Raw genomic sequence first — 20,126 nt, forward strand, 5'->3', positions numbered from 1 at the left:
TGAACCATTTCATCCACTCCATCAACTACTTGAGAGCCCAACAAAGGAAAAGAAAAGCAACAACATGCCATCATTTCTAGTCAAGTTCTCCGTTTTCTTTGCACTACCGTGTGCTTGCTTATGTGAACACTTGTATAAAATTAGTAGCACAAAAAGGTACCATATGTAGTTGAATCAGGGAAGGTAAAAATGTATTATTTCCTGCAGATCTTTTTTTATTTTTATAATAAAGTACTTGCAACAGTCAACTGGAATAGAACACAGATTCAGGAAAAGGAATGGGCCCATTTTAGTACTGCTTTTTGTCATAGTCTACTCACCAGATTTTCCAAGATGCAACACAGAAGCCATAATAAGCATGGCTTCTGCAGTAAACCTGTTTTGTCGACGGATATCTGGTACAGCTGTGCAATAACGCAGTGCTAGTTTCGCTAAGGTTGTTCCCAAAGCTGCTCCAATAAAGAAGTCGCCTTCCATTAAATACTGACGAAGGGGAGGTCTTGCTTCACCTTTCTTTGCCACGCTAGTGAGAGAAATTGCTTTCTTTGTAATGAAGGCACATTTATTAAAGCATATAACTTTATGTGGATTATTGTAGCCATTTTATGTTATTAAAGTATAAAAATAATAGTTACAAAAATGTCTCTTTGATAATTTCCAAGTGTACATAATGGAAAGAAAGAGAGATTACAATTTATCTTACTGACCCTGTATTCATTATACATAAAGCAGCTGCTCATCTGGGTTACAATGGGAAGCCAATGAAGTGAAAAATTGCTACGTTAACAATAAAAAATGATAGGCTGAGAGAGCGATTGGAGGCTGGGGTAATGAGGATGGATCGGGGAGGGGGCAGTTAAGGAGGACGAGATGAGTTGGAGGAAGGGGGCAGAGGGGGCGGGTGGAGCGGGGGGAGGCGGGTGGAGCGGGGGGGAAGGAGAGGGCTGAGAGGGAGAGTGGCGAGTGGGAGGGAGAGTGGCGAGTGGGAGGGAGAGTGGCGAGTGGGAGGGAGAGGGGCGAGTGGGAGGGAGAGGGGCGAGTGGGAGGGAGAGGGGCGAGTGGGAGGGAGAGGGGCGAGTGGGAGGGAGAGGGGCGAGTGGGAGGGAGAGGGGCGAGTGGGAGGGAGAGGGGCGAGTGGGAGGGAGAGGGGCGAGTGGGAGGGAGAGGGGCGAGTGGGAGGGAGAGGGGCGAGTGGGAGGGAGAGGGGCGAGTGGGAGGGAGAGGGGCGAGTGGGAGGGAGAGGGGCGAGTGGGAGGGAGAGGGGCGAGTGGGAGGGAGAGGGGCGAGTGGGAGGGAGAGGGGCGAGTGGGAGGGAGAGGGGCGAGTGGGAGGGAGAGGGGCGAGTGGGAGGGAGAGGGGCGAGTGGGAGGGAGAGGGGCGAGTGGGAGGGAGAGGGGCGAGTGGGAGGGAGAGGGGCGAGTGGGAGGGAGAGGGGCGAGTGGGAGGGAGAGGGGCGAGTGGGAGGGAGAGGGGCGAGTGGGAGGGAGAGGGGCGAGTGGGAGGGAGAGGGGCGAGTGGGAGGGAGAGGGGCGAGTGGGAGGGAGAGGGGCGAGTGGGAGGGAGAGGGGCGAGTGGGAGGGAGAGGGGCGAGTGGGAGGGAGAGGGGCGAGTTGGAGGGAGAGGGGCGAGTGGGAGGGAGAGGGGTGAGTGGGAGGGAGAGGGGTGAGTGGGAGGGAGAGGGGTGAGTGGGAGGGAGAGGGGGGGAGTGGGAGGGAGAGGGGGGGAGTGGGAGGGAGAGGGGGGGAGTGGGAGGGAGAGGGGGGAGTGGGAGGGAGAGGGGGGAGTGGGAGGGAGAGGAGGGAGTGGGAGGGAGAGGAGGGAGTGGGAGGGAGTGGGAGATGGGGTAGAAAGAGGGGGTGAGAAAGAGGGGTGTGGGAGAAAGAGGGGTGTGGGAGAAAGAGGGGGTGGGAGAAAGAGGGGGTGGGAGAAAGAGGGGGTGGGAGAAAGAGGGGGTGGGAGAAAGAGGGGGTGGGAGAAAGAGGGGGTGGGAGAAAGAGGGGGGTGGGAGAAAGATGGGGGGTGGGAGAAAGATGGGGGGTGGGAGAAAGATGGGGGGAGAAAGAGGGGGGAGAAAGAGGGGGGAGAAAGAGGGGGGAGAAAGAGGGGGGAGAAAGAGGGGGGAGAAAGAGGGGGGAGAAAGAGGGGGGAGAGAGGGAGTTGATTTTGAAATGGTAAAGGGGAGGTGAGGTGGAGTTGATAAATTGATTCAGGGCGCCCAGTTGATTCTATTAGGAGAATACCCTGAGGTTTCGGGTTTAAATTTCTGATTTGTTCAAATACATTTTGTGCATATTTACTCAACAACTTGTAAGTGATTATTATCAGTTCTACCATGATGGAAAATATGTATATATATTAAACCGAAGACTTTTTCTTTGTTTGATAAATAATGTTCAGTGATAAAATTTGTAGAAAAGTTAAATGATAAAATTGAATATGTCTTATTATAAATTTCATTTCCACTAAAAAAAAACTCAAACTAGGTATAATGCCATCATGGACATGGTGACATTCAATGACTGATCATGCTTTCACAATGTACAAGATATCATGAACAGGTAAGTACAGTGCAACTTCAGTCTCGACAAAAAAATTAAATAGCCTATTTTATTTCTGTATGTAAGGAATGTACACAATGTATGTTAAATTTATACTGTGTATCAATTGCTAGCACAGAAGGGGAAAACGGGAGGGGGGGGGGGGGAGGAGAGGTTATAACTCATACTACAAGGTAATTTTTGTTTATGCTGGGACAAACCCATATCAATTGTTGCACTATGAGGAGGTGGTTGTCAGTAAAACTAGAAACATGATTTGATTGATGAACATATTCATTGCACCAAGATTGGTATTAAATGACGTATTTTACAGAAGACTGATAGGAAAAATTATAAGTAATAAGGGAAACTGTGGTGGTGGTGGTGGTGGTGGTGGTGGTGGTGGATGTGGTGGTGGTGGGGGATTTACTAAGAAATGAAAAATAAAATCATCATAAAAAGATATATTTAGAATGATAGATAATAGCAAGTGCACATTTTTATGCACATAAAAATTAACCTTCATTCTAAGAGACAAAATAAAATCATTTGTCAACATCAAAAAGATATAAAAACACTATGGAGTAGACAATACATTCAGAATGTACTGTACATCTTACTGCAGAGTCTACAAAAATACAACAAGCAAAGATATTATACAATAATAAATTACTAAAGGAATCTAACAACAAAATGAAAGGCATGTGAAGTGCTGTAAACATGAAACAAATAACAAGCCAAACAATGAAAAGAAAACTTTAAACTGGACCTAAATTATATTTTTAATGACTTACTTAGTCATTAAAGTTTCAAAAACTTTCATTACAAACATCTTCATGACAAACCAGCATAGGCTTTTTGATGTCTTAGGTCACTACCAATCCATTGAGATTCATCACTTTCATCGTCATTGTCTGGACTCACTGTGCACATAAAATATTTACTTTTTCAACAACTCTGTCAGGAAACTGCATGGACGTCATCGAGGCCCCATATTCTTCCCTAAACTTTGATCTTCCCCATCTTTTCAAAATAAGTTGTACACAGTCTGTCAGCTAAATATACTACTAATCATTCAAATACTGACTTCATCCTGAAATCCTCCAGACATCTCAGGCCACCATGGCTTAATCACACCTGAATACATGCTAGAGAAAGAAGGTAAAATCATTTTTCCCTAAAATCCACAGTACCATGTTGGATTAGGATCTAGAACTCAACTGCTATACCAAGGGTTCTTCTCCCTTAAGCCCTTAACCTATGATTTAAGTTCCAACAGGTTTTAGCATATGCTTCAGTAATGATTTGGCTATTTCAGTCCCATAATCAATGTAACTCTGAATTTTCATGTTATTTATTTTGTTGTGTAAAATGCATGAACTGAGAAGATCAATATTGAACAGAAAGATAATTTTTCAGTGTCCTTTCACATGTCTTCTCTTGATTCAGAAGCTTGTTAGTATTTGGTCTTGTTGATCAGTTCCAATCATTCCCTCACAGTACTCAACAACACAACTTGATTTCGAAGTACAATTAGACCCTTGTGTAATGATCCCTACTGTTTCATCTTTTGTCATAATAATTTGAACATCTAGGTTATCTTTCCATTTTACAGGAATTATTCAATTACAGCTCCTCATTCTGTATCCCCCCCCCCCCCTTTTAATTTTATTTTACAGAAATCTTTTGGCATATTCTTTCTATTCGCAGTTACATTTCACACTTCTTTTATAACTGTGCAATAGCATCTTAAACAGTTTTGGTGAAGAGTACCAATTATTACAAAGTGTGTCCTCTATCTAACACTGACTGTGATGGCTCTTTGACAACACTTTCAGAGGCACTACCATCACAATTTATCTTTTTATGGCCTGTATATATTTTAAAGGCATAGCAATAAACTGAATCTGACTCACATAATTTGTAAAACTTAATACCAAACTGTGTCCTTTTTGATGGATTGTATTGCCTGTAAGATATGCATCCCTTATATTTCATGAGATATTCATCAACAGTAATATCCTGTTTTGCTGTAATATCCTGTTTCACTGTATATGTTACTTTAAATTTTTGATTAAAATACTTTGTCACAGGTCCTATTTCGTTCAATTTGCCTGTATTAGCAACCAGATCAGTATTTGTGAAGTGCAAACATCTTTTACTTTGCAAATATCTTTTTAACGGCACTGTTTTTCTAAACATGGGCATTTCTGTAACAGCCCTCTATTATCAGTTCAGCTGAAGTCTTGGTTTTATTCCTCTGCAACATTATTATGAACAATGAAAAATAACTTTCAATTTCATTTCACTCTACATGAAACCAATTGTTATTGATTCTTTGTATTTTCTTTGGGTTGGTTCATATTTGTTCTGTGCACTGGTTAGTTTTGCTTACAATGTTATCCCAGAACATATTATCAAATATTATATCAAATATACCTAGTTCTCTTTTATTTACTCCTACCAGATGTAAGGTTGCCTCTTTTATGCCAGGGGTCATTGTATAGTTCCAGAATTTTGGACTACATGTTTCTTTCCAAATCCAGGGCTCCAATAGTTGAGTCTTGAGAATCTTTGTCAGCAGTATCATCCTCAACAACTAAATGGTTGCATTTTTGTCACACAGGATGTGTGAAGTCACTATTGTCACTGTCGGTAGCAGAAGTATCAATGTAATGCTCATTTTATATTAACAACATTTAAGTTTTGAAAAGATTTTTTGGAGATACATCTTAAATATTAAAGAACATGCAGATGTGGCCAATAATAACATGTAATTGAGTGTGATACAGTGAGATAATAAAATCTATACAAGACTGGCTTGTGCTGTGTGTGGTGGGACATATCTCAAGTCACTACTGTCGTACCACAGGTCAGGCTCATAATAATCACATTTGGCCCAAATACCAGACCATGAATCTCACACATGGTTATAGGTTTTGGAGTTAATTTATGCCTTGTACTGAAATAGACACTACAAAAAAGTTGCAACCAGTTCGTGATATTTCCAGTCACATGAGGAAGTTAGTTTGCACCTGTATACAGCAAAGAAATGCACAGCCAGAGCTCACATGCCCAAATGAGCTGTCAGGGAAAATTACAATAGGGCATGGTGCTAAAAATGTTCAGTACAGTTAATATCTTTTTTTAGCTGAATGGCAGTTGCACAATTCAAAGTGCTGGCGGCACAAAGTGCTGGCGGCACAAAGTGCTGGCGGCACAAAGTGCTGGCGGCACAAAGTGCTGGCGGCACAAAGTGCTGGCGGCACAAAGTGCTGGCGGCACAAAGTGCTGGCGGCACAAAGTGCTGGCGGCACAAAGTGCTGGCGGCACAAAGTGCTGGCGGCACAAAGTGCTGGCGGCACAAAGTGCTGGCGGCACAAAGTGCTGGCGGCACAAAGTGCTGGCGGCACAAAGTGCTGGCGGCACAAAGTGCTGGCGGCACAAAGTGCTGGCGGCACAAAGTGCTGGCGGCACAAAGTGCTGGCGGCACAAAGTGCTGGCGGCACAAAGTGCTGGCGGCACAAAGTGCTGGCGGCACAAAGTGCTGGCGGCACAAAGTGCTGGCGGCACAAAGTGCTGGCGGCACAAAGTGCTGGCGGCACAAAGTGCTGGCGGCACAAAGTGCTGGCGGCACAAAGTGCTGGCGGCACAAAGTGCTGGCGGCACAAAGTGCTGGCGGCACAAAGTGCTGGCGGCACAAAGTGCTGGCGGCACAAAGTGCTGGCGGCACAAAGTGCTGGCGGCACAAAGTGCTGGCGGCACAAAGTGCTGGCGGCACAAAGTGCTGGCGGCACAAAGTGCTGGCGGCACAAAGTGCTGGCGGCACAAAGTGCTGGCGGCACAAAGCGCTGGCGGCACAAAGTGCTAAGACGCAAGGTCACTCCATGAGTTAGCGTGAGTTACATGTTTGGTTAAATTAAAAAACAATAACATAAATACAATAAGTTAAATTATAAAGCTGGTGGATGCAGCAACATGGGTATCATGTTTTTCACCTCTCCATTGGAGGGTACTACATTTTTCTTTCAGTGCCTCTCTCAGAAATCTCAAGTTATGGAAGTAACTGAATATTTTATGACTATGAAAAATACTGAATTACTGAGGAATGGTGAGATGCGTTTGACATTTGCTGAATGTGTGGACAGTGTGATTAGAATAGATTAATTATTCATTCCATAGATCCAAAAAAGAGGGAATCCTCGTGGGTGTGGAACATCTCAGATAAACACATTACTAAAATGCAATTAGAAAAACTTGAGTTTCTTTAATTTTAATGATCCTCAGTCAATAAACAGTAAAATTATGTGCATGAATTAAATTTAAACTTCTAATATTTACAAGTTTAATACTTACATCTGCTTTCATTAAATCCATCATTCAGACATTTGCTAGTTTCTTGGCTATTACAACCAAGTATTGTCAAAAATTAAAGTATAATAAATTTTCATTAAAATGGTCTACTGCACTAAATGAGAAACTCATGGATGGAGGAGGAGGAGTTGGCCACCAAAAATTCTTTTAAATTATGTTTAAATTGTGCCTTGTCTGAAACTTAACTCTTAATGGTTGCTGGTAACTTATTGAAAATATGCTTTGCTGAATACTGGACTCCTTTCTGGGCAAGAGTAAGTGATTTTAAATCTTTATGTATATTGTTCTTATTCCTAGTATTGATACTGTGTACTAAGCAGCTAGTTGGAAAAAGAGATGTATTATTTACAACAAACTTCATTAAGGAATAAATATACTGAGAAGCTGTGGTTAATATGCCCAATTCTTTGAATAGGTTTCGACATGATGTTCTTGGATTTACACTACTCATTACTCTTATTATACACTTCTGTACTCTAAAAATTTTTCCTCTGTTTGTGGAGTTACCCCAAAATATGATACCATATGACATAATGGAGTGAAAATAAGCAAAATATGCCAGTTTTTTTTATATTTATACCTCCTATGTCCGACATCATTCGCATTGCAAACACAGACTTGTTTAGGTGCTTTATCAGTTCGTTTGTATGTTGCTCCCAACTGAATTTATTATTAAGTTGTAATCCCAAGAATTTTACACTCTCAACTTCTCCTATTTCCATGTCGTCATATTTTATACACACTCCAGAACGAAATCTCTCTGAAGTTCTGAACTGCATATAGGGGGTCTTTTCAAAGTTTAATGACTGTGAATTGGCTATGAACCACTTACTAATGTCAGTAAAAATTTGATTAGCTGCCCTTTCAAAATTTATATTTGATTTACTATTTATTGCAATGTGTGTATCATCTGCAAATAAGACAAACTTGGCATCTGGTAATGTAACAGATGATAGGTCATTAATATACACAAGAAGCAGTAGTGGACCTAGTATGGAGCCTTGGGGAACACCACATGTAATTTCTTCCCAGTCAGATGATGTCTGATTGCCTACTGCTGAAGTGTTATGTAATGACACCCTTTGTTTTCTATTAGTAAGATATGACTTAAACCACTTTGCAGCACTACCAGTGACGCCATAATATTTTAATTTACTTAAAAGATTGCTGTGGTTCACACAGTCGAACACCTTTGACAGGTCACAGAATATGCCAGTCGCCTCTAGTTTGTTGTCCAATGAATTAAGGAATATCACAGGAGAAATGGACATCTCTAAAAAGGGCAATCACAGACACTGGACACACAAAAACAGGCAAAGGAAGGTAACTACTACAAAACCTTGTGTAACAAAAAGAATTACTTCAATTCAGTGACAAAAGAAGGAAGTACGAAAATGTTCATGGAAAGACAGAAACACAGAAATATAAATCCCTATGGAGTGAAAGAAAAAGGAAACGCAGGGCAGCCAAGACACGAAGAAATAAAAAATCAACTTCCAGTGAAATTAAAAGCACGGGTGCTAACATTAAGAATGCAATGGGAATTATGCCGATAAATGGAGAGGTGAAAGTGGATAGGTGAAAAGAATACACTGGAGACCTCTATCAGGGGGAGGACCTGTTTAATGACATGACAAGAAAAAAGCGGAGTGATATCAAAGACACAGGAAATCCAATATTAGAATCAGAATGTAAAAGAATTCTGGAAGACTTGAGATCAAATAAAGCAGAAGAGATAGATAATATTCCATTGAAATTTCTAAAGTCCTTGGGAGAAGTGGCAACCAAATGAGTATTCCAGTTTGTGTGTAGAACTCATGAGACTGGCAACGAACCATCTGACTTTCAGAAAAATATCACCCACACAATTCCAAAGCAAGAGTAGATAAGTGTGAGAACTATCGCACTATCAGCTTTTCAGAGCATGCATCCAAGCTGCCGATAAAAACAATATACAGACGAATGGAAAAGAAAATTGAGGCTCTGTTAGATAATGATCAGTTTGGCTTTAAGAAAAGTGGTGGCAACAGAGAGCCAGTTCTGACGTTGTGCTGGACAATGCAAGCAAGACTACAGACAAATAAAGACACACTCATTGGATTTGTTGACTTAGAAAATGTGTTTAGTATAAAATGGTATGAGATGTTCGAAAATCTGAGCTAACAGGAGTAAGCTATAAGGTAAGATGGGTAATATAGAGTATGTATAATAACTATAAGGGAACAGTAAGACTGGAAGACCAAGAACAAACTGCTGAGGTTTAAAAAAGGTGTAATACAGGGATGCAGTTTTTCATCCCTACTATTCAGCCTCAACATCGAAGAAGCAACAACAGAAATAAAAGGTTCAAGAGTGGGATTAAAATTCAAGGTGAAAGAATGTCAATGATAATATTTGCTGATGCCGTTGCCATTCTCAGTGCAAGTGAAGATGAATTACAGGATCTGTTGAATGTAATGAACAGTGAAATGAGTACCGAATATGCACTGACAGTAAACTAGAAAAACAAAAAGAGCCACAAGAAACAGAAGAAATGTGAATGGCAAGAAACTTGTTGAAACTGATGATGACAAAGTAGATGAAACTAAGGAAGCCTGCTGCCTTGGGAAGGAAATAACCTACCACGGGTGAACCAAGACAGACAAAACAAGCAGGTCAGCAAAGGGAAAGATGACATTCCTGACCAAGAGAAGTCTGCCAGTATCAAACACAGGCCTTAATCTGAGGAAGAAATTTCTAAGAATGTACATTTGGATCACAACATTGTATGGTAGGGTATCATGGATTGTGGGAAAACCGGAACACAAGATAATCGGAAGTTCACTGAGGCTTTTTGCAGATGATGCTGTGGTGTATCGAGAGGTTGCAACAATGGAAAATTGTACTGAAATGCAGGAGGATCTGCAGCGAATTGACGCATGGTGCACGGAATGGCAATTGAATCTCAATGTAGACAAGTGTAATGTGATGCGAATACATAGAAAGATATCTCCCTTATCATTTAGCTACAAAATAGCAGGTCAGCAACTGGAAGCAGTTAATTCCATAAATTATCTGGGAGTACGCATTAGGAGTGATTTAAAATGGAATGATCATATAAAGTTGATCGTCGGTAAAGCAGATGCCAGACTGAGATTCATTGGAAGAATCCTAAGGAAATGCAATCCGACAACAAAGGAAGTAGGTTACAGTATGCTTGTTCGCCCAATGCTTGAATACTGCTCAGCAGTGTGGGATCCGCACCAGGTAGGGTTGATAGAAGAGATAGAGAAGATCCAACGGAGAGCAGCGCGCTTCGTTACAGGATCATTTAGTAATTGCGAAAGCGTTACGGAGATGATAGATAAACTCCAGTGGAAGACTCTGCAGGAGAGATGCTCAGTAGCTCGGTACGGGCTTTTGTTAAAGTTTCGAGAACATACCTTCACCGAAGAGTCAAGCAGTATATTGCTCCCTCCTACGTATATCTCGCGAAGAGACCATGAGGATAAAATCAGAGAGATTAGAGCCCACACAGAAGCATACCGACAATCCTCCTTTCCACGTACAATACGAGACTGGAATAGAAGGGAGAACCGATAGAGGTACTCAGGGTACCCTCCGCCACACACCGTCAGGTGGCTTGCGGAGTATGGATGTAGATGTAGATGTAGATAATTAAAGCATCTGAAATCTGATGCGACATAAGAATGGTGGCTATTAGGTGGACTGAAAAGATAAGGAACGAGGAGGTCCTCCGCAGAACTGATAGAGAAAGGAACATAGGATGACAAAAGACAGGATGATAAGAGGCGTGTTAATGACACCAGAAATAACCTCCGTGGTACTATAGGAGAATGGAAACTGTAGGAGAAGACAGACAATGGAAAACATCCAACAAATAATTGAGGACATGGGGGATAGCAAAGGAGAGGATTTTAGTGTGGCCTGCCTGAAATCAGCCAGAAGATGACTTTTTAAAAAAAGAGGGAGGGAAGAAAAACATTCAAATACTGGTTGGTAGCTGAATGGGTATTACAGGGATTAAACCGTGTCATACAGCAGATAATCACATAAATTCTGTATCATTTACAAATGTGAGACATTTGTTCTTTGCTGGCTGAAGACGGTACAATAGCTGGGTTAATGAGTAGTTTTTACATTCATAATTAAAAACTGTTAGTTAACCCACATTTCCAAAATATAACAGACTACACAGCTCATTGACAGTAACTGCACCCTGTAAGCAGTAACATATTACCTCACAGTTAAAGAACTGATATAGTCTCTGATGGTCTTCATTTTTAGACAGTGTTAACTGATTTGTACAGTAAATATGTACCCTAATATTTTGAAGCTTATATACTAGTTCATTTACAACAACATACAACATTCTTCCAGCAGACTTTCTGCTCACACTTATTAAAATGAATTGTCATTTGGTATTTGTCATATGGTGCTACATTGTTGTCAGCTGCACCTCAGTTAATATACTGCTTGAGAATTGCTAAGCAACAACTGACACTTACTAAGATGGTGGTGGTTGGTGGTTAGTGTTTAACGTCCCGTCGACAACGAGGTCATTAGAGACGGAGCGCAAGCTCGGGTTAGGGAAGGATTGGGAAGGAAATCGGCCGTGCCCTTTCAAAGGAACCATCCCGGCATTTGCCTGAAACGATTTAGGGAAATCACGGAAAACCTAAATCAGGATGGCCGGAGACGGGATTGAACCGTCGTCCTCCCGAATGAGAGTCCAGTGTGCTAACCACTGCGCCACCTCACTCGGTACTTACTAAGACTAAGGAACAACTGATATCTGATAGCAAAATGAAATATAGAGAATGGGACATGTTAACTGCCGCAAAGCCTGTGCATGAACACACTGTATGCATTCAACAGTTCATGGTATTTGTGTGCTTACAATCATGGACGACTTGAAGCTGGGCAAAGAGTCACTACTGTGGCAAAAGTAACGGCTGTGTCCAAAAGCGTCATTTCGCGATTAAAAATGGGCTGCTGAAGGTGAAAATGCGATGTGAAAACATGTCAGTGGTCACAGATGGATCGTGACAATTTAAGAGGATCAATACATAGCCATAGTGGTTAAAAGAGACAGACATCTCATTCCTAGGCAGACTGCTGCAGGTCTTGCAATAGCTACCGGTTCACACGTCTCTCCTAGAATCATTTCACTGCAATTAAATCAGGCTGCTTTTTATGCTCAAAAGCCTGTTAAATGCATCTCACTTCAACCATGCCATTGCTGGAACGGAGTTCATTTGTGTAGAGAACATGTTGATTGGGGGTCAGCAACAGTGTTCCAGGCGATGTTCTCTCTGATGAATACTGCAACCACAGTGACGAGTGATACTGGCCAGTTAGTGGCGAGGGGCGGGGTGCAGGGTGGGGGGTGGGGAGGGGGGGGGGGGAGAGAGAGAGAGAGAGAGAGAGAGAGAGAGAGAGAGAGAGAGAGAGAGAGAGAGCGCAGGGGGTGGGGGAGGAAGACATTACACACCGCAGAATGTTCATATGAACGTCATCAGCATGGCCTACGCATTACACGGTGTGGGCAGGCATTATGCACAACTGTCAAACACGGCTGCATATTTTTGTGTGAGGTACTGTTACAGCACAGTGCTATTGCAGGGAGATTATTCTGGATCATGTCCATTTGTTTAGGGGTGCAGTAGGTCCTGACTTTCCTGTTTATGGATGACAATGACCGCCCACATAGTAATGCTGAGGTGTCGGACACACTAGAAAGTGAAAATACTGAACTTATGGAATGGCCTATTTACTCTCTGGACCTGAACCCTATAGAGCATGCCCGGGATGTTCTTGGCAGATGTCTTTCTCAATGAACCCTCCCATAGCCATGCAAGAAATGAACACCAGCTTGAAACAGCAGTGGGACAATATCCCACATAGACTCCTCAACACTTTGGCAGCCAGTATGAACAACAGGTGCAAAATGTGGGGACTAATGACATCAGAAGTTGAGTCCCATAGTGCTCAGAGCCATTTGAACCATTTTGCAAAATGTGCATTAGGGCCGAAGAGTGGCATATTCCTTACTGAGGGTCAGATATCGACCTTTATGTTGGGAATCTGACCAGTGCAAACATGAAAGTTTTTTACGTCTGTTATCTTGCTTTTCCATATGGTGAAATCTGTACCATTTTTCATTATAATTATACCACACCACCTCTATTATATATGTCATCCTACATTGCTTGTGATTATTTCTGTCAAATCATGTCTCTGTTTCTTAGTAACTGTCAGAGTATGCAGAGCACATTTTTTCCTCCATTGAGGTTGGTGACAAGTTGTCTGAAGTCCCGGCAAAGCTTGATAATGGGTTGTGTGCAAACAGCATATTAATTGCAAACTGTAAGGGAATTACATTTTATAACGATAAGAATATAATAGAGGGAAACATTCCATGTGGTAAAAATATATCTAAAAATAAAGATGCTGTAACTTAGCGAATGAAAGCATTGGTCTGTTGATAGGAGATAATAAAAAACACACAAACACACACACAAATTTCAAGCTTTCACAACCTACGGTTGCTTCATCAGGAAAGACGGAAGGAGAGGGAAAGATGAAAGGATGTGGGCTTTAAGGGAGAGAGTAAGGAGTCATTCCAATCCCGGGAGCGGAAAGACTTACCTTGGGGGCAAAAAGGGACAGGTATGCACTTGTGTGTGTGTGTGTGTGTGTGTGTGTGTGTGTGTGTGTGTGTGTGTGTGCACACCTGTCCCTTTTTCCCTAAGGTAATTCTTTCCACTCCCAGGATTGGAATGACTCCTTACCCTCTCCCTTAAAGCCCACATCTTTTCATTCGTCTTTCCCTCTCCTTCCCTCTTTCCTGATGAAGCAACCGCGGGTTGCGAAAGGTTGAAATTTGTGTGTGTGTGTGTGTGTGTGTGTGTGTGTGTGTATGTGTGTGTGTGTGTGTGTTTATTGTCTCCTATCAACATACCAACGCTATCATTCGGTAAGTTACAGCATCTTTATTTTTAGATATATTATATTTTATAATGGTGCACTGGCAACAGTGGGCAGTTCATGTATAACAATGAGAGCATTGCAGGAACTAAGGTTCAGGGTATAAATTGTCAATCAGAAAGTAATTTCAATGAGACTACAGTACACAATTTTGCGCTTTGCAAATATCTTGAACTCAAAGTTTGGGTCAGTTCTAGTGTAAGATTCCACCCCATCATCTTTCAGCAATGGCTTTATACATAAAGCAAAAGACGCGACACAGAGGCGATGTTTGAAAGCAACTGATCATATTCTTAAACAAATGAATGTAACACACAATAAAACATAGACCATTGTTATATATGGTCTAAGCAATAAAATTAAAATCACAGCTCATGTGATTAGTTACTTAGCTACAAATTATATCGAAAAGATTTGGAGGTAATGAAAATAAATAAGAACAGAAAAAAATACACACATCTGAAGTAAATATCATTGCAATTTATGTGAGTGAGAAAATTACAGACAATCTTTAAATACATCAGAGTATAGCACATGGTGAAGATGTAATATTATGAAATAGCATTTTAATTATGACTATTGAATCTAACGGGACTATCCCTCAAGTGAAAAGTTTACTTTTTTTATTTATGCAAAGTTATGATCTGTCCGTTCGTTCATTGACATCTCTGTTCACTGTAATAAGTTTAGTGTCTGTGTTTTGCGACCGTACCGCAAAACCGTGCGATTAGTAGATGGAAGGACGTACCTCTCCAATGGGAACCGAAAACATTTGATCGCAAGGTCATAGGTCAACCGATTCCTCCACAGGAAAACACATCTGATATATTCCATACGACACTGGTGACAGCATGCTGTCGACCCATCTAACTTTTACACTTTGCAAATGGGTAAAACCATTCTTCTACCTTGCCCGATTTAGGTTTTCTTGTGGGTGTGCTAATCACTCCCAAGAAAGTGATGAAAACAGAAGAGTTGGTCACATAAACTGAAAATAAAAGATTAAAATTTCACTCAAGGGAAGACTTGAACCAAGGACCTCTCGTTCCGCAGTTGCTCACGCTAACCACGGGACCATGGCTCACCTGAGCTTTCAGGGTCCTTGATGTTAATTATGTTGCGCATCAACTACTCAGCTTGTATATTTTCCTTATTTTTTCATAGTTCCACACGACTTCTTCCTGTTTTCTCGATTGATCTGTGTTTAGTTTTTCAAGGCCTATCCACTTGACAACTTATAATTAAATCTGAAGGGTGTGCGATGGGGAGGTTCCCTTGTTAGACCATTTTTGCAACAAGTGTGTACACTACAGTGTTATAGGATTTCTACGTTTAGTATTGTTCTCTTCACTACAAAAAAAATAAAAAAAAAATAAAAAATAAAATAAAATAAAAAAAATAAAAATAAATAAATAAATAAATAAATAAATAAAAATAAAAAAATCTTGGGGTCGGTTCCTACAATACTTGTTACTTCTTCACAGGAGTTCACTGATCAAAGAACTCTAGCAATCCTACACACATACTGCAGACATGTCCAAAATTATGAACCATCGAACGGCTGGAATTGGTAAGTAGAATCGACAACATGTACAGGTAAATTCTAGTTACTGATTCCAATGATAGCATAGTTCATTATTTAGATCATTTTTGCAGTGTGTGCACTGAAATGTAATAGAATTTCTCCATTTGCAGTTGCTTCCTGAATTGCTGTGAAAAAGTAATTAATATTGCAAATGGTAAATAGAATTAATGTATATGTAGGTCAAGTCTAGTTACCAACTTCAATATTAGTTACTTTCTAGTGAATTCTCATTATATGTGTACTGGCTTTTTTTAAAGGATTTCTGTGTTGCTTTTTCCATGTTTCATTCTACTGTTTTATATAGGTTCTTTTACCCACTGTTGTTTTAAATTTTAGTTTCTCCCTGCCCAAACCCCTCACTTTCCCGCAATAGCCTCCATAGATTCAATTATTATTTTTTCTTTTCTTTCTCAGACTTTATGTCTGGTTAAAAATGGGAAGTGACGCGGACCTTGATCAAGCGTGACTTCCTTTTAACTGTACGGTATATGTTACATTACACTTAGGAACTTTCAGGTAATTGAACATGTATCAATAATTACAGATTTCTGTAGTTGTACATATACGTTTGGATGTAGCTGTATTGCGTTGATGTACTGGTGGATAGTGTGTGGTATGACTCCAATTATTATTATTATTATTATTATTATTATTATTATTATTGTTATTATTAACCTTATTTTAGAATATTACGACTTCACCATGCACTATATTGTTATGGAATGTAAAGGTTCTCCGAGGTTTCCTTACATAAATTAAGACAGTAATTTAATTCACACATATATACTTCTGTTTTGATATGTTCTTATTTATTTCTGTTATCTCCAATTCATTTCGACATAATTTGTGGCTAAGTTAATAATCACATGAATTGTGATTGTTAATTTCATTGTATGCTACATTCCTTTGTTTACAAATATCATCTGCAGCATCCATGCCTCTAGTATGATGTCATTCCTCAAAACTGACGAGTGGAATCGGACACTAGAGTTTATCCAAATGTTTTATGTGAGAATGGCCATTTTGTTTTTCTTAGAAAATGCAATTTTTGCCTTTCAAATTGCATTTACATGGAAAGGTTTTTATGAACAGTTAATGATGATAATGATCACACCAAGGTTTTACAACAACTAAGCACTCTAATTGCAAGAAGATAAAAGTTTATCTATTTTCCCAAATCATCATGAATAAATCAAGAAGAGATGCAGTAGTCCTGGAAGAAGATAAAGATTTAAAAGTGTAGGAGAGAATGCATTGGATAGTAGAAGTAATGAACTATTGATAAGTGCACAAAAAAGAATGTGCCTGTCAATGATTAACACTTCTACAATTCAACTCAGTGAGTTGTCTCCTTTAAAGTATTTAAATGCACATATATGTGTACTCCAGTTCATTAAAGTATTCACCTGAAAGCTAGTGAACTTTTCATTCTTTTTTGTGTGCCTGTTGATGGCTCAATGCTTGGACTACTCAGTGAGTTATGTCCTTGAGTTATAAATTATTTACGCAGATGAAGACGACATGTATTTGTGGCCTCCATAGCAGCAGTGCTACTAAACTCCAATAAAATCATCTTCCTATGGGGACTGATAGTAACACAGGTTGACAGATTATGTTACATACCAAAAACAAGTCTTAACCTAAAGGAATAGTGTAGTTTCAAAACAAATTTTCAGTGTATCTTTTATGCCAGAGATGTTAGTGCAGCTGCATGAATTGACTTTCCAAGATGCCACTGTAGAAAACCACTAATCACAGTTTGTACCTTCTCTCTTGTCAATACTAGACTTATCTGTCACTTATCACTTCTTTCACCTACGGCAAGGTTTAGTGATGTGAGGAAAGCTGAGTTGCAGCTTGGTCCATGATACGTGCTGAAATGTAGATGATCTTATATCTGGCTGCATGAGACAGTGCAAAAGTCAGAGGAGGGCAACAATGTACTACATCCAACAGGGCCATGACTAATAAAGCACTGTGGTGTTCAAAACAATCTTCCGGTTGATGACTGCTTTACTTTTTTACTTCTCTTCAAATTGCATCAGTGCACCTTGATGTCCCAAAAGATTAAAACGACTCTCTCATAAATTGTCATTGCCTTGAATTTTTTCTTCAAATTTGGGTGCTTCCACTATTAATTGTCCCTACTTTCCAGTCATTCATGAAAGTGTCATCAACAATGGTGTATGTTATGGCATGGAGTCACTAGATGATCTGCTGTTTCAATGTCTCATTCACAGGCACACTTGTCTTCTACTCTGATTCCACCATTCAGTGCTAACAAAATCTCTAGCACAAAATCTCTAGTACTTCCTTAATTTTTCAAATTCTTCATACATTATCTGTTTACTTAAATAATTGTCTCCATGCTGCACTTTCATTCTGATGTAGATTTTGGATGATATATGTTCTGGCCCCCAAAAACAAACAGCATTTTTATATGGTGCACATTATTTGATCATGAGATTTTTCTGGCAAACTGTTAATGGACTATTGTTTTTTATACACTATTTCATTTGTACTGAATATATAATAAAGTTTATGCTATTTAATGCCTTAAAAATTCATGTGTTGATCATGGACGCTTCTCTTATTTAGTATAATTATCTTGTTCTCCTATAAGAGCTCGAATCTAATTTATGTGGACAATATACATAAACTATCAAGAACAGTTCTCTGCAGCAGACATATATAATTTAACTGTTGGATCAGTATTATAAGTAAACAAACGACATTTACCTTGCAGTGTTAAATGCTGATTGTGTAGCATATGTGCCATCAGGTGTCACAAGCTTTTGAACAGGCACTTGAGCCTGCATTGTTTCATCATCCACCTTCTCACCAGCTGCCCTGCGCAATTCATCCTCCACAATCGGGATCTAGGAGATGAATGAGGTAAATGATTAACTCTCAACAATCAACATACTAATTCTGCAGTAAAGAGTTCTTCACGTAATGGGGCAACTTGGATCTTTGGAGGAGAACAATGATTTCAATATCTAAATAACCTAAAGAATTATTAGTCTTGGTCACATATTGATTTACCTGAAAAGATAACACAAGCCTCTGTCCTTATACAGTGAGACTTGTGCTGACAACAACGACATCCTCACAGTCTACCAACATCAACACTAGCTGGAGGTTCCCAGCATAGTTTTAACCAGTGGTGATTGTAGCATACGAGTACAGGAGCACGTGAACACACTAACCTTTCACACCATGAGGATTTATTGGTTATTTTTCTTTGGATGCTGTTAAATGTAATGTAGATGCAGTATCTGAAATACACGGCACTAAATCTACTGCACTGTGCTACACTGCTCCTGTACACTCGGTGAAACTTGGCACTATGGTCACGAGCACACCTTCACTTGTGCACATTTTACAGAGGTTCTACACACGTGCAACGGATGTGACGTAATTGCCTTACGGGCCAAAAACAAACAGATTTGATAAACAATGTGCACGATTCACGGCATGCACTGCTAGCCCTTACCACTCAACTACGAGGGTGGATCAAATATAAACGGTATTTTTGTTCCTGAACATCCCTGTGCTTCTGCTATGCTTAGGCGGGACTGTTAGAAGTGAGAAGAGCATGCTGTTAGATATTTCCCGCCATTTCGCCAGTAACACTCACAAAGGTATAAGTAAAACAAGAGTACCCCTCCATTGCGCAATGCATAATTATCAAATTTCTTGCTCGTGAAGGAGTTACTGCGGCAGAAATTTGCCCAAGATTGATTGAATAGTTTGGTGACAAAACATTATCAAGGATGTGTGTTTTTTCCAAGCATAAAAAGTTCAAGGAAGGAAAAGAAAGTGTGTAAGATCAGCAACACGATCGCCACCCTCGTACCAGCATTACAGACAAAAACATTTGTGCAGTTAAAGACATTATTTATGACTATCGATGGGCGAGAGTGTCGTGGTTGGCAGGAGAGACAACACAGGGTTTCTAAAGGAGGCTGAAATGCACGCGTTTTAGCTCACGCAGGCTGGCGTGATGTCTGGAACATGACAAGGGAATTAGAATTGAGAAAAACGGACATAGCTAGTGGAATACTTAACTTTAATCCATTAATGGAGAACGTCGCTCTTTATGGTACATGATTCACAATATCAATAGTACGGATACTGGCGCCTTGCTAGGTCGTAGCAAATAACGTAGCTGAAGGCTATGCTAACTATCGTCTCGGCAAATGAGAGCGTAGAAGTCAGTGAACCATTGCTAGCAAAGTCGGCTGTACCACTGACGCGAGTGCTAGGAAGTCTCTCTAGACCTGCCGTGTGGAGGCGCTCAGTCTGCAATCACTGATAGTGGTGACACGCGGGTCCGATGTATACTACCAGAGCGCGGCCGATTTAAAGGCTACCACCTAGCAAGTGTGGTGTCTGGCGGTGACACCACAGAGAGTATCAGAAATTGCACAAGAAGTCGGAGTCAGTTATGAGAGCTGTCAAGCAATCATCAAAAATGACCTACAGTTCCGTAAAGTGTTTTCCAGATGGATCCCTAAACGTTTGACCGAAAATCTGAAATTGAGACATTTGGAGGTCTGTCAGAGGCTTACAGCAATGTTTGCGGAAGATGGTGATGCATTTTTTGATTCAGATCGTCACCTGTGACGAAACATGGG

General features: G+C 40.5%; 1 protein-coding gene across 3 annotated transcripts in view; it reads right to left on the bottom strand.

Moving 5' to 3' along the window:
- The window catches only part of LOC126281170 (coatomer subunit beta), a 93,543-nt gene that overhangs the window by 21,213 nt on the left and 52,204 nt on the right, over positions 1–20,126 (bottom strand). For all 3 annotated transcript variants that reach the window (XM_049979849.1, XM_049979850.1, XM_049979851.1), the window contains exons 11-12: positions 18,226–18,365; positions 321–523 (exon numbers count right to left, since the gene is read on the bottom strand). In XM_049979849.1, coding sequence (XP_049835806.1) covers positions 321–523; positions 18,226–18,365 — 343 coding nt within the window. The remainder of the gene's footprint in view (positions 1–320; positions 524–18,225; positions 18,366–20,126) is intronic.

The sequence above is a fragment of the Schistocerca gregaria genome, chromosome 7 (assembly GCF_023897955.1).
Source record: "Schistocerca gregaria isolate iqSchGreg1 chromosome 7, iqSchGreg1.2, whole genome shotgun sequence".
NCBI classification, from domain to species: Eukaryota; Metazoa; Arthropoda; class Insecta; order Orthoptera; family Acrididae; genus Schistocerca; species Schistocerca gregaria.